The sequence below is a fragment of the Maylandia zebra genome, linkage group LG18, assembly GCF_041146795.1.
Source record: "Maylandia zebra isolate NMK-2024a linkage group LG18, Mzebra_GT3a, whole genome shotgun sequence".
Taxonomy (NCBI): domain Eukaryota; kingdom Metazoa; phylum Chordata; class Actinopteri; order Cichliformes; family Cichlidae; genus Maylandia; species Maylandia zebra.
The window spans coordinates 24,485,846-24,501,531 of record NC_135184.1 but is presented as its reverse complement, the minus strand read 5'-3'; the positions used below and the strand labels follow the sequence as shown (position 1 = coordinate 24,501,531).

Sequence of the window (15,686 nt, the reverse complement as noted above, 5' to 3'; positions counted from 1 at the left end):
AGAATCATTTGCCATTACCCTGAGCCTGTTCTCCATGCTAGTCCAAATGAAGGTACATTTATTTGATCTAAAATATGAGCAAACACACAGTCCACTCTGCAGTTAAATGAGGAGAGTGAAAGTAAAGGTAGAGGACTGATATTAAAGATGAATCTGATTAGCGAACAAGAGAAGCAGTACCACAGTGTGAAATGGGCTGCTCACAAAATGATTACCTAATATTCCTGTTTGACATTACTCTTGATCCTCGGCGTGAAGCAGGGAAAGATCTTGAAGCTCTCCCGACAGATGGTGAAATGAAAATCCATTTTTAATGAAGTTACAGTTTAGTCTCTCACACAGCGCTGACGCTTCTGACAAGGAAACACGATATTTTAAGGTGTAAGTGGATCAGATTTGAATCAAAGACTATATTTGTAGCATGCATATCAAGTACAGTGAGTGTTGGATCATAGTTGTAAGTAAGAAAAAAACACAAAGCTTTGAGGATTTGGGATGCTCTGAAATCAAACTGGAGCATGTGGTCTTCTTATTTTTCTCTTAAATCGATCAGTAGTTTAACAAATGAGCTGGACCTTTTTCACGGAAAAGTTCCTGCTGTTATTCTGCTTCACAGGGAGGTCAAAGGTCAAGTTCAGCTTGAGAACAGCTTCACCTGGAGCTTGAGTAATCAGTAACTCACCGAAAGACTTTTTTAATCTTTCCTTTCAGGCAACTCTCATTTAAAAAAAAAAAATCTAACTTCTGCATCTTGAACTCGCCTTTTTCTAATTTCCGTTCGTCTCCCCAGAACGAGCCATCGCCAGACACGAGGTACGAGAGATCGAGCAGAGGCACACGCAAGACAGCCTGCGGGAGCGGGACTCAGCCGCAGCGCTGTCCGACAGCGAGGATGACGTGGTCATCATCTACAACCGGGTGCCCAAGACAGCCAGCACTTCCTTCACCAACATCGCCTACGACCTGTGCGGGAAGAACCACTACCACGTCCTGCACATCAACACCACCAAGAACAACCCGGTCATGTCCCTCCAGGACCAGGTCAGGGGACCTGCGTTTCCTCCATCTTCCTACACCTGATCATCTTTGTCTGCTACGGAGGTCATTATTGTGATATGTTGATTTTGGTTTGTTCAGGTGCGGTTTGTAAAGAATGTGACTGAATGGAGGGAAATGAAGCCGGCTTTCTACCACGGACACGTCTCCTTCCTGGATTTCACCAAGTAAAGAAGCCTTCATTTCACATAGTGTTGTTTTTTTTTTTTCTCCACAGCCCTGTAACCAGTTAATCCACCCTGCTGTGGCTTTGATCAGCTGACTCCACCTTGTGGTCACTTAAAGCTGTTCACTCTCAGAGTGAAAAGCAAATTGTAGCCATTTGAATGTTTAAGAAAACAAAATTGCATAAAAACAAAAATTCTGTTTCATGCATTTTGATTTCATTCCTGGTGAGCTTTCTGAAACGAGTAATTCTCCTCAGGTTCGGGGTGAAGAAGAAGCCCATCTACATAAATGTGATTAGGGACCCAATTGAAAGGCTGGTGTCCTATTATTACTTTTTACGTTTCGGGGACGACTACAGGCCCGGCTTGAGACGCAGAAAACAAGGAGACAAGAAGGTAAAACAGCTTTATTCTTTTATTTAAAGAATGGATTCATTTTCATTTAAATAACAGGGATCTGTGGATGAAATCTCACTTAATATTTGGCTTGAGTGATCAAACCGAGCGTTTATCTTCCAGAGCTCAGCATTTCGAGGCCTCTGTGCTGCCGACAGTCATCAAGGCATTGAGTGGTTTTGGGGTGTCCATGGTTGAATCCCGTGGTTATAAATGGAAAAACATCAGGAATGCTAGCAAAAACAATCTAATTACATCTGGCACAAATGTTCATTTGGACTCAAGGATGAGCTCATTAAAAGTTAGTAGTCAAGATCAGTGTCACCTCACCAAAGTCGAGAATTCGCAGTTTAATTATCGCTAAATTTCACACAAATGCCTCTAACAGGAAAATCCGATGAAGTGGTGACATAAAATGTCACCAGACTAGGTTGTTACCAGCTACTTAACTAGCATACCACTGTGAGGTGGTAATTCCAGTTAAAACAAAATTCCCTCTCTTTCATTTCTCCCAAATGTGTGTTTTGTTTTTTCTTTTGAACTAGAAGAAAAAATTACTGGAGAATTGAAGTTCTGACTAAACTGTGGAAAATAACCACTTAAAGTACCTTTTAAAGGCTCCGTGTAGCTTCAGGATTATATTTGTGCATAAAGCTACTTCGGAATGTTGTCGTCTTTCTTTTGTTTCTCAGTGCATTAAGGGATATGAAGGTCTAATATGAAGGAACACTTATCTTTTCGTCTGCTTTCTTGGTGTTTTTCATGTTCTGTGTTTCAGACGTTCGATGAATGTGTATCAGCTGGTGGCTCGGACTGCGCTCCCGAGAAGCTCTGGCTCCAGATTCCCTTTTTCTGTGGTCACTACTCCGAATGCTGGTGAGAATTCAAACACCTGCTGCTCCTGCTGTGTCGCATTCAGACCACACTGAGTCTGAGATTATCAAACGTGTCTCCTTTTTTTATACATTTGCATGTTGACAGAAGAGATCTGGTTATATTGCAACCAAAAACAGGAATGAACAGGCTTAATGATACAGCTTATGTACCTAATAAAATAGTGTAGCTATAAATCAATACACTGTTTTGTTTTCTTCGAGGTGTGCATTGTGTGTTTTAAAAAAAATTTTTTTTTAAAAATGAGCAAAGCAGACAAGATGAGAACAAAAGAAGTAGCAGACCTGAAAAAACTACAGCAGAGAGTAAAGTATCCCAAAGTCATGTCAGGCTTTTATGTAGCATTATTGCTGTTGGCAATCAGTGGATGGATCAACTAATGTTGCAGGTCCTGTGTCAGGCCTGTGCTGGGTGTTTAACTGTTTCTTAAACACATGACTTTTCAGATACTGTTCATCAGTCACAGGGAGGTTGTTTTTTTTAAACTTGCCATTTCTTTTATCCTCCAATGTCCAGTTTTTGGGGGGGTTAAGGACACGCTGCACACCATGCTGAGTTTTTGGCTAATAGTTCTTTTGGGAATCACCTTGTTGGTGCAAAAGTACTGTTTTATGCCAGTTTAACTGTGTTATCTTCAGCATTTTCTACGGATTCAACTGCAGAAATTGGTTGACAGGGCAGATTTAATGTTTTCATAAAAGAGTGGTTAAAGACAGACTATTAAAACATCTATCCATCTTGTTTCGCTTTTCTGGGTCGCGGGGCAGCAGTCTTAGCAGAAAAGCCCAGACCTCCCTCTCCGTGGCCACCTCCTCTAGCTTGTCTGGTGGAACACCAAGGCATTCCCAGGGCAGCTGACAGACATAATCCCTCCAGCGTGTCCTGGGTCTGCTCCTTGGCCTCCGAAAGAAAACCGGTTCCTCCTAAAACAGTCAGGTACAAGAACTTGACTGAAAGTGAGCGAAAAAGCAGCCGATGTCTGAAGAAAAACTTCTGAAAGCCCAGAGTACCATTGCTCAAGAGCACTTAAAAAAAAAAACTGCATTATAATTCTGCCTCCTTGGGAGCAAAATAAGAATAAATCAGGATTGGCTCGATGCATTTACACAGTATCAAATGTTAAATATGCTCGGTTGGGTTCAGATTTAACACCACTGTTAGGGTAGGAATAAATGCAGCGGTGAGATATTTTTCTCTGGGTTTGTTGTCAACAACACAAACAAGCAAAGTCACTGACCTTGTCTTTTCCTCGGTGCATGCAGATGAAATTGTTAAAAAAGACGTGATGTATCAGTCTTCTTCAGTAGAGCACCACATTCAGTCATTCTCTGCTTTGCTACACTCTCTCCTCAAGGTCTCCAGTAGCCCTCTCACTGCCTTGAGCCGTTCTCTCTACATTGTGTTTTCTTCCTTTTTTATCAGTCTCTCGCTGACCCTACTCTTCCCTCTCACCCTGACTAATTGGGTGGATGCCGTAGGCATCCACACTATTGAGATCCTGTTTCTCTTTATTCTTTATCCTTTATTATTCTAGTTGCTCCGTTTCTTTGCCGCTTAACTACTCCCTCAGTTTTCAGCCGATTTTTACCATTCAAACTCTAAACTGTTCTGCTATTTCTGCTTTCGACTGCTATATCTTTTGGTACTTATTACTATTATACTTTTTAAAATATTACACTTTTTTCCTTTAATTTGTCCCATTGAAATGAATGGGAAACTTCTACAATTCTGCTAAAACTTGCTTGTCTTTGAAACTTAACTACTTCCTCATACTTTCACCTAGAAACTCCATTCAAACTTTAAAACGTTCTCAGATGATTGGGCTATTCCTGTGTGATTCAGCTTTTTCATATCTGTTACCGTTTTCATGTAATGACTCTTTAAGTTTTCAGTTACAACTTTGTGATTTTTCAGAAAATACATGTGTTGCTATGGTTGCTATGCAATTAACTCCCACTGCACACTCGTCCGTTCTGAATTTTCTCTTCATGTCTGAACAACTCCTTGCTACTCGCTCAATTTCCACTCAACTTCCACAAATTATACATCAAAACGTAGGTATTTTTGCTGGCTTTAAGACAGTGTCACTATAATTATTGTGAGAGTTACGTTTTTTTCACAATTTGCCTCGAAGTGACACATGGTCTAAAAACTCCCCATTCAAAGTCTATGGGGAGGTTGTGAAACTCAGAGCTGAAATACTGAAACTGAAGGCATTTTCAAATCGTCATATCTCCTTAACGAAGCAAAGTTAAGACATGAGGCTTGTCCCTGTATATCTTCAGACACTCCTGACACTCACAATTCAAGAATTATTTTCTCACCTATTACCGTTCTGAGATGAGTTAGACTTGTTTGAGGGGTGGAAATCTGTCCTCCTCTCATTTTTCAAATTCCGAAAATGAAGCCGTTTCTTCTCTCGTCATATCTCCGCGACGGAGATACAAAGAGCTATGTAAATCGCAGTCAAAGTACACCAAAGTCCGCTGATTCACCCAGTGCAAGAATTATGCTTCTATCCCACCTAGTTTTTGAGTTACACGACGTTTTGTAACTCCAAAAAACGGCGTTTTTCGCGTCTCACCGCGATCTAATTCTGACTCCTCATCACCCTTTTTTTCAAAGCGCCCGCCCCCTTAGAGGTGGCGCGATTGGTAATGACACCGCTCTTCAGACCAGAGGTCGTGGGTTCGATTCCACCTTGGCCCACATGTTTTTTTTTTTAACTACAAATTTATACACTATCACAGACCGGTAATTCATATTGATAATTTATTACAATTCTGCAAAGTTTAATGATTTTAGCAGCTTTTCTAATATGGACCTCAGATTCTGGTTAACAGTCTATGGCAGAAATACATACAAGTACACAGCCTGATGAAGCAGACAGAAGCAGTACCTCTGATTGGTTCCGCAGTTTCACCTCTTATCAGCACAAATCTCACCCTCTTCTGCTGTTTTCACCTCTTTTCTGCTAATTTGAGCTTCTGTTCCACAGTGCACTCAGCCTCTTCTGCTGTTTTCATTAGAATTTTAAGCTTTTCCACCTTTTTTCAGTTACGTGAGAACCAGTTTGGCTCAATGAGTAGCTGAAAAATATCAGCCTCTTCTGCTGTTTTAGCAGGATTTCAGAGTTCAGCTTTTTCACTTGTTTTAAGCACAAATTTCAGTTTCTTTACCTCATTTCACAACAAAGTTCTTCCTCTTCACCTCTTTTCTGCTAATTTGAGCTGCTGCTCCACAGTGCACATTTTCCCTCTCATCATATCTTTGCTTGTGACCAGAACTCATTTGGCTCAGAGGGTAGGGCATCTGTCGTGAGACCCGGTGGCAGAGGTTCGAATCCTACCTGTGACAGCTGCTACACATGTTCACTGCTTGCATGCGCTCTGCTTTCTTGACACTCTCCAGTGTGTCATTACACATACAGCCATCTTCAGCAAGCACTTCTGCTTCTACACTTCTTTTCAACTCGGCTTTTTGCTTCTTTACCTCTTTTCAGCAGAAATTATTCCTCTTCACCTCTTTTCTGCTAATTAGAGCTCCTGCTCCACAGTGCACTTAGCCTCTTCTGCTGTTTTCATTAGAATTTTAAGCTTTTCCACCTTTTTTCAGTTACGTGAGAACCAGTTTGGCTCAGTGAGTAGCTGAAAAATATCAGCCTCTACTACTGTTTTAGCAGGATTTCAGAGTTCAGCTTTTTCACTTGTTTTAAGCACAAATTTCAGTTTCTTTACCTCATTTCACAACAAAGTTCTTCCTCTTCACCTCTTTTCTGCTAATTTGAGCTTCTGCTCCACAGTGCACATTTTCTCTCTCATCATATATTTGCTTGAGACCAGAACTCATTTGGCTCAGAGGGTAGGGCAGCTGCCGTGAGACCCGGGGGCAGAGTTTCGAATCCTACCTGTGACAGTTGCTACACATGTTCCCTGCTTGCATGCGCTCTGCTTTCTTGACACTCTCCAGTGTGTCATTACACATACAGCCATCTTCAGCAAGCACTTCTACACCTCTTTTCAACTCATCTTTTTGCTTCTTTACCTCTTTTCAGCAGAACTTCTTCTGATTCACCTCTTTTCTGCTAAATGTTTAGCCTTTTCACCTCTTATTAGCACAATACTAAGCAGCTTCTGCTAATTTCACCAGAATTGTCAGTCTCTCCACCTCTTCTTTGTAAGAATCAGTTTGGTCCAGTAAGGTGAGACGCCGCCTATAGATCAGAAAGGCCAGGTTCGAATCTCGCTCAGGGCAATGTTTTTTGTTTTTTCAACTTTTTCTGCTTTTTTCAGCAGAAATCTTCAGCGTAAGGCATCCACACAGCATTTTCGCAGGAAATGCAATTTTTTCTAGTCCATCTACCCTCTTGCTGACTGAAGGTCTGAGTGTCTGGGATTTAGAGAGCAGTATATTAAAGTAATGGAAAGGCCCTTGGAAACATTAAATAAATAGTGAAGACAAAAAGGTGAGGTCAGTGCAGCCAGTCATAGATTGATGTGTTTAAGAAGGCCTTGCCAACAATTTACTTTATAGGTTTAAACAATCCTTATTTTATTTTCACTACCAAGCTTTTTTTTTTTTTTCCTTTTGCTCCGCTCTCCTGTTGTCTCAACCCTCTCCGGACTCACGGCTCACCTAATCGTTCATCCTGTCTGTCTTTCAGCTCCTCTCTGCTGCTCTTCTCTCCATCACCTCCTCTTCCTCCGTGTCAGGCCTTACATCATTCTTCCCCTCCATTTCTGCTCAGTTTTTCCAAGCTGTGTGGGATATTTTTTTCCCATCCAGCAGAGCAGCGACTCCCTGAGAATAAAGAGAAAATATCCACATCGAAAAGAAAAACATGACTTTTTTTTCTTTTTTTTGTGTGTAGGAACGTGGGCAGTCAGTGGGCTCTGGAGCAGGCAAAGTACAACCTGGTGAATGAGTACATGTTGGTCGGCGTAACAGAAGAGCTGGAAGATTTTGTCATGATGCTGGAGGCCGCGCTGCCACGCTTCTTCAAAGGAGCCACTGAGCTGTACAAAACAGGTGCTGCTCCTGCCACACAGTTTAAATAAAAAATAATAATAATAATAATAATAATTATATATATATGTATGTATGTATGTATGTATGTATGTATGTATATATATATATATATATATATATATATATATATATATATATATATATATATATATATATATATATATATATATATATATATATATATATATATATATATATATTAGGGGTGCAACGATATTCGTATCGATATTGAACCGTTCGATACAGTGCTTTCGGTTCGGTACACATATGTATGAACAATACAACATTTGTAATTTATTTTATCAATTTTCCTTCTGACGATGCTGTCTGTGTTGAGCGCTCAGTGAATCTGTGTTCGACTACTCCGCCTAGGCTGCACTGTCGAGCGCAGATCCACTGAGCGCTCAACACAGACAGCATAGTCAGAAGGAAGAGCGCAGGGCAAGCTAGCGAGACAGAAGTTAAGCTCTCCTTGCAACAGGCAAATTGAACCTCATTCAGATCTGGCGTTTGGAATTATTTTGGTTTTCATGTGACGTATGACCCTGAAGGTAAGCGAGTCATGGACTAAAGTAAAACAGTATGTTGAATGTGCCATGCAATGCTCAATTACATTGGTGTGAACTAGTGTGTTAGCGCAGTTAGCTCGTTAACGTGTTGGCCGTCTAGCCCCATGCACGGAGCGATCGGCGGTAGCTCGTTAAGGAGATTTGCCGTGTTGTGGCGTTAAGGTCATTTCAACGAGATTAACCTGAATGCACTAGTGGGAACACAATGAATATGACTGCACATTTACGCCGACATCATCCTAGTGCAAAGACAAGTGAAAGCAGACAAAAAAAAGCAAGCATGCTACTAACTTTAGCCGAGTCATTTAGACCGCTGTTAGCACATGATTCTCCTTATGCTGCTGAGAATATAGCCCAGAAGAAGCGGATAGTACAGCTTTTATTTTGGAAAGAGCCATTTCTCTGTAATAAACTCTCTTTTCCAAAGATGAGTGATTCCTCAATCAGATACAGGGCTCGCAATATCGCTAGCCCGACGTCCTGGAGCTAGCGATTTTTTTCAGTCGGGCTACCAAAATCTATCTCTTCCCTGCCCGTCGGGCTATTGTAGGAAAAATATATGTCAATGCTTTTGCATTCTTTCAGAAATGTAGCTGGGTAATTATGTCATTGGCATCGGTGAGCCACTGTCAATATGTGACATATTGAAGTCGCGTTTGAATTTGCGCTTATTTTTTTGCTTTCACTTTGCAATCATGCGAATTGTGTATAGAGAGCGACAGCACTGATCTGTGAGTGATGATAATTTGTGCACCAATTCCTCTGACATCGTCTTATTAATCGTTAGCTTACTATGCAAACATGACAAGTGAAATCTCCCGCAGCTTAAACATGTGAGAGGTTGATCGCGCAGAGAATCGCTGAGCTTATGTGAGTGCGTGTGTAAAAGCATTTCAGTTCTGCTGAGCCAAATAAGACAGGTCAGGGTGAAGAAGTGACAGCCAAAGAAAAGCTTACCACAAAACGGAGAAGTTATGACAAATGAGACTATAAGGCAAAAAGAAAGTGCAGCTTCATGGTTTCATGGACAAAAGAATTTCTGTGGCTGCAATATGACAAGCTAAATAACCAGGGCTGCACATAAGTGGTCCGCAGGTGCGCATTCGCTGTCAAAATAAAAAACACGCACAAGGGTTAGGGTTAAATTTAAAAACTGTACTTTTGAGTTAAAATATATATTTATAATTTTAATAAATGACAAATTAAAAATGCATGAACATTTTTTTGTATCGAAAAAATATCGAACCGTGACACCAAAGTATCGAACCGAACCGAACCGTGAATTTTGTGTATCGTTGCACCCCATATATATATATATATATATATATATATATATATATATATATATATATATATATATAATTGCTGCTTCAATCCTCTCACTGCAATTTCAGGGCTAAATATTGTGTGTTTACGTGCTGCGGTTGTTCATTAGCGCTTTGAATCGCTCTCCTGTGATCAAAATGCAGTCGTGCTGCTTCACTGATGTAGTTACAGATTAGTTATAATGAGTGCAGCCAGAATGAATAATGGGCAGCACAATAGGGTCCGGTGTGACAATCACGCCGATGCACAATGATTCAATATACCCGAGCGCATTAAACAATTAATCTGAAGACTAAGTCTCACATTCAAATGTCACGTCGTCTTGATCTGTCTCATTTCTTTGTGCACGGGTACAGCTAATGTTTACTAAATTACTCAGCTAGCACCTGGTTGCCAGGTTTCTGGCATTAGTAAGTTATCTGTGACTTTCAATCTGGTCAAACCGGAGGACTGTAGATAACGCATGACTGTTTGTGGTGCTTCTTTCTGTTTGTTTGTTTGTTTTTTATTTCTCTGACTACTGCACAGTGATGATGCACAGTCACTGTGCCTAGTCAAGTGTCAGGCAATTAACAGTTAATTAAAGAACTACTTATTTTACAGTGCGTGGTTTTTGTTTTGGGTTTGTTTGGTTTTTTTAATACAGAGCAAATAAACTTGACACTATTTAGTGGCCTGTTTCCAGAGTTAAACGGACAGTTAACTGCAAAGTCATATTTATCTATTATTCATCTTTATTGTAGGGCTATTTATTCCTTTTAGATACACTATATTGCCAGAAGTATTCATTCACCCATCCAAATCTTCTAATTCAGGTGTTCCAATCACTTTCATGGCCACAGCTGTATAAAAGATACTGTGATGTATAATGTGCAGAGGTGGACAACTTTCTGTAGAGTCAATGCTACAGATCTTCAAACTTCATGTGGGCTTCAGATTAGCTCAAGAACTGTATGTAGAGAGCTTTGTGGAATGGGTTTATCATATTAAAGCCAATGGATTAAATTGGGATCTCACGCAAGTGCTTGTGACGGCAGACGAGCATATACTTTTGGCAATATAGTGTCTTTTTGGTGCAGGTTGCCTTGTTTTGGAGATACTGGCTATAAAATCTGCTGAGTCTGATCCATCTTGATTATGCTTTGCTTAAATATAGGAATATAACCAAAATATAAGCAGTTAATTCAAGTCCCCCTTCTGCAAAGACTGACAGTTGACACAACAATTGTTTTCAAACGTTTGCCGATCGGTCTGAAAGTGACTGCAGTCTTGTTTGGAGACGGGTTGGAGATGAGTTGCCTCCCAACCGGTGACCTATTTGATGTTTTGCAAAAGAAAGTGGTCACCATGCCTACCTGCAATTGCTTGTCGAAGCAATTTTTGTTGCCTACAAGGAGGTGGCCTCCAATTCCCCCCCCCCCACCCACACTTATGTATTTTATTTTTACATTTCTGAAGAAAAGGCTTAAATAACTGTGCGTCACACACCAGCACACTCTAAATGAATAAAAGTCCTATTTTTAGGTGAACTGGCCCTTTAAGACAGCCTCCCCCACACACAGAGACACACATGTTTAGTGTTAGCTGTTTATTGGACATACAGATAGCAGTGTTATGTAGGATTTTGTTGTTGTCGGTTGTGTAGTTTATATTAGAAAAAGCTCACACTAAGTATGCTTTAATGTTGCTGTTGTCACGGCAGCCATTTTGACACGAAGCAGCAGGAAGTCACTTTAATGAAGGCCACGCGCCTAAACAGAAAAGAAGCTGCTGCTGTTTCATGTGAAAATGGCAACTGTTCAAAGATCTCGGAAAAAAGAAAAGGTGTCGTTCTGATTGAAGCTGCTTGTTGTTAATGCCAGTGGATTAACAGAAGAACTGCAACAATCGCTTCTGCAAAACTAACAAAAGTAACACTTAAATGCATTACCAGTAAATATAACAGGCCGCTTGTGTACTAAGTACTGAATGATTGAGTTCATGTCCTTTAATCCCATGTTGTTCCTCCCACTCGCATCACAGGTAAAAAGTCCCACCTAAGGAAGACCAGCGAGAAGAAGCCACCCACAAAGGAGTCGATTGCCAAGCTGCAGCAGTCCACCATCTGGAAGATGGAGAACGACTTCTATGAATTTGCCCTGGAGCAGTTCCAGTTCGTCAGGGCGCATGCTGTCCGGGAAAAGGACGGGGAACTCTACCTGCTGGCCCAAAATTTCTTCTATGAAAAAATCTACCCCAAAAACTAGAGAAGAGAGCGGAGTGCTTTGGAGGAGGACGGAACACTTCGTCCATGCTCAGTCATGCGCTCTTGAGACAAACAGAAGTGGGAGTGAGGTGAGACTTGAGGACTACCGCTGACCGTGTGCCTCGTTTGAGAGCATGATGCGGAGCTGGAGAAGCAATCCGGCTGTGACGCAGCGACCGGACTGGCAGCAGTTGCTACTCGCGGCTGTGCCGGCCAGCTGGACGAGGAGCTCGCGTTTCAATCGGCAGGTTGCTATCGCTACCGGCAGCTGCTCCACTCCCTTTCACTTCAACGCCGAAGGTCGTCCATGCCGAGGGCCTCTCCCGGCTCGCGTCTTAAAGGCGACCGGCCGACAGCTGATCATCCCTCCACTCCTGATTGGATTCACTGTTCTTCTATCCAGAAGATTCTCATTGGCTCTGTACTGTTTGGTTGTGTTTGGTTGTATTTTATCTCTTTATTACGTTTTTGGTTTGTACGTAAAGACGTTTGACGGTGAAACGACATGCCTCACGCCTCATCACCTCTACTAACTTAAAGAGACGGTACTGTAAGAAACGTTGCTGTGTTGCTGGACTTGAATGGAGCCTTTTGAGGTTTTTATGAGTAAAAGTCCTGTGAACGCGGACTGTTTCCCGGGGCACGCGTGTATGTTTTATACTATACTAAGTGTGTGACTCTTGTAAATGTGCAGCTTTTCCTTTGGAGGGTAACAGAGGAAACGTTTACACCTTATTTTATTGAAGTGAGGTGAACTTGCTGCTTCTGTAAATATTTACAACTTTTTAAATCCATTGCATTTCCTGGCAGATAGGTTACAGAAGTCTGGACGTGTTGTTGGTTTTATTTTTGTCACGTAGAAGCATTTAAACACGGGAGGCTGCTAAAATCCGTTTGGGGAAATGTGCTTTTCCTTGTTTTCAATGCGACTTTTGTACCAGTAAATTTAAGACTTTTAGCAACTAAAGCATGAAGAGTGGACATGAGGAAGTTCCCCTGCTGTATTGGGTGTCCCCTAACTCCACTATGAGCCAAACGTTTCCATTTTTTTTTCTTTTTTTTACAAGTGGCGAAATTATGCATTAATTCAGGAGCTTCAGAAGAGCATTCCCAGTCAAAGCCAGACTGTTTCTCATTGATTTTTATGCCAAGCTAACCTAACCAGCTGCAGCATTACAGTATGTTTAAAAGGCTGATAAGAGATCAGTCTTCATTCATTTACTTGATAAATTGGCTTTATTTGGGCTCTGATGGGGTTTATTTTTTTAATCGTGTAAGGGAAACGATGAAAATTACAAGTATTTTAAAAAGTATACTTTGTTATGATGGGAAAGAGCCCCAGCTTCTTCCTGGATGTGCTGTCACTGTCTGTATTTGTATATCCAGGTGAATGGATGCTCCCTTGCCATCTGAGGACATACTGTAGTTAACCACTCTGTCTTGTGTGCCTTCTCTAGAGTTCGCCTTGTTTTGCAGGTTTTTCTGATTGAACATAAAGACAACACGGCTGCCATGTCTGTTTTCATCTTTTGATTGACAAACAATATAAAGAAGACTTTAAAAAAACTACCTGAGGTTCATGACTGGTTTTTAGTTGTTTTTTTTTTCTTTTCCAAATGTTTTTGCATCATCATCATCATCACTGTGTACAGCAAAGCAAGGATTTTGCGAGGTGACACACATAAACGGAAAAGTCGAGCTGGCTTACTTCAGGTGTCCTGCAGGGGGCGATAAAGAGCCTCCAGGTTCACTCCTGCCTCTGAGTGTGTGTTTATCATTTTCACATGACTCTTCCAAACAGTGTTTGATGATTGCAGTGACATGTGGTTGTGTGCCAACCTCTTTATATTCCCAGCACGTGTTCAGCACCTCCTCTTCTCGTAGTTCCTGCAGCTGAGCTTCATAAACGGAGGGCACTGAAACAGGAGCCACCACAGGCCAGGGAAAGTTTATGTGAGCCAGTGCTGCCACTCAGCGTTATTCACCCATGCTCTCAGATAATCCCTGGACAGGCATCAGCTACTGGACTCATCCCCGGTAATCTCAAATCATTCTCCAGTTACAGCTTCCTGGTCTTGGCCCTCTGACCTAGATTAACATGGACAATGCCCCCCCTCATACTCTGAAGCCTCAGTTACACGCTGCCTTTTAATATTAGACCAGGGACTGCCTTTTTTTACGACAGTCTGCTACTGAAAGCTCCATGTACACAACCTAAAATAAACCTTTAATACACACCCATACATGCACAACATTTAACATATAGTCATGTAGCGTTGTGGTTTTCAGTGTCAGATGTGAGGTTCCCTGTTGATTGGATGACATATAACAAATGTATAAAACCACTACAGATACCAGATTTTCTACTGATTCTTTTTTCTTTATTTTATTGTTTACCGGTAATTAAGTGAGCCGGGGGATTCTTTCAGTTTAGCAAAGCTGGTCAAGAATTTAAAATGAGCCAAGCTGTCACATCCTGGGGTTTTCATTCAGTCACTAGGGTAATTTTTCCATGCGCTAACTCTGTTGTCATGTCAGTCACTACCACTCCCACATGCCTGTCCTTTCTTGTCAGTAGTGTCACCTGATCTGCCTCTCCTCTCCACTCACCTGCTCCTATTCAGCCAACCGATACCGCGGTAGGTGTTCATCCAGCTCCCCACCACTGATCAGTCAGACTGTCTTTGAGCTCGGTGCCTTAGCTTTCCAATATTCTGTGTCAGTGCCTGCTTTTTAATATCATTACCTGTAGTTTTAGAATTTGCTACATCTCGTGCTTTGTTTGTCAGTAGAGTTAATTAGCTTTTTATTTATTTAGTTGTTTTTTTTAAACCAGGAGCCATTTTACTGGATGTTCATTTCCCCACTGTAAAACCCGTGCTATGTAACGTCATTCAATATGTTTTGCTTAGTGTTGCATCACTGGAGGTTTGACTAAGAATAATGCATGAGCAGAGTTTCACACGCAGGCTGTGGATATCGACCTGAGAAACATGGAAAAGGAAAATAAACAAGCTAGCCTGAATCATTCCCTTTATGTCTGTGAAGTGTATTTTTATGCTTTGCCGCTATTGGTAATAATTCCATCCATTCATTTTCTTGCACCTATCCAGCTCAGGGTTGTGGGGGTGGTTGCAGCTGTCACAGGGTGAAAGATGGGGTACATCCTCCACAGGTTGGCAGTCTATTGCCGAGCTAAGACAATGAGACAACCATTCACACCAGTCACTTTGAAAATCACCAATTAGCCTTTCCTGTGCAATGGAGAACATTTAAACTCTGGTAGAGTAGCTGGTGGATTTTAACCCACTACCTTTAGGAACGAGTGCTAAACACCACACCACCATAAACTCATATATATATGGGGTTGCTTTAAAAAAAGGCAAAAACAAGCTAACTTGAAATATATAGAGTGAATGAAAGGGTTGTTTTTCCTTTTTCTTTTTAAAATCCTGTCTGAACCATAGCCATCTCACTAAAACGTCACCATCACCTCAGTAATCTGGATAATAATCGTTTATCATGTGTTGTAACACACCCACATCTGTATTATTTCAGTGAGATAACAGAGGTGGAACTCTGGGGAGGTGCAACGCAGACATACACGTGTCTGATAATGGCAGATATCAATAAATATAAACAAACCTGCCAGCACATTAAATCGCCTCCATTTTTTTCCCCTCCCACACCATGCACTACGCCTGAGCAGTTCACAGATTGTGAATACTGATGATGTATCACTGATGTATATGAAAGGCATCACAGCATCTATTCCGCCCCCTCCTGTCCTCAGTGGGCTTTTGGAGAATGACCTTTGCAGGAATTTAAACAGGAACATCACATTTAAAAGTCTTTAGTCTCTTTTGCATGTACAATATGCTGACAGTGCTCAGTTTATGACCAACAAAACAACTAAGTACAGAGAAAAAAGTAAGTCCGGTCTCTGGGACATATGGCTGGTGATGAAGAGTGTGCCTCTGTGGGTTATGTAATGCTGCAGTAACT

General features: G+C 41.3%; 1 protein-coding gene across 1 annotated transcript in view; it reads left to right on the top strand.

The window, feature by feature from the left end:
• Window positions 1-14,711, top strand: part of hs2st1a (heparan sulfate 2-O-sulfotransferase 1a) — a 36,717-nt gene extending 22,006 nt beyond the window's left edge. The window contains exons 2-7 of the mRNA XM_024806148.2: window positions 791-1,041; window positions 1,138-1,223; window positions 1,481-1,619; window positions 2,398-2,495; window positions 7,384-7,541; window positions 11,459-14,711. Coding sequence (XP_024661916.1) covers window positions 791-1,041; window positions 1,138-1,223; window positions 1,481-1,619; window positions 2,398-2,495; window positions 7,384-7,541; window positions 11,459-11,682 — 956 coding nt within the window. The 3' untranslated portion in view covers window positions 11,683-14,711. The remainder of the gene's footprint in view (window positions 1-790; window positions 1,042-1,137; window positions 1,224-1,480; window positions 1,620-2,397; window positions 2,496-7,383; window positions 7,542-11,458) is intronic.
• Window positions 14,712-15,686: the final 975 nt, after the last annotated feature.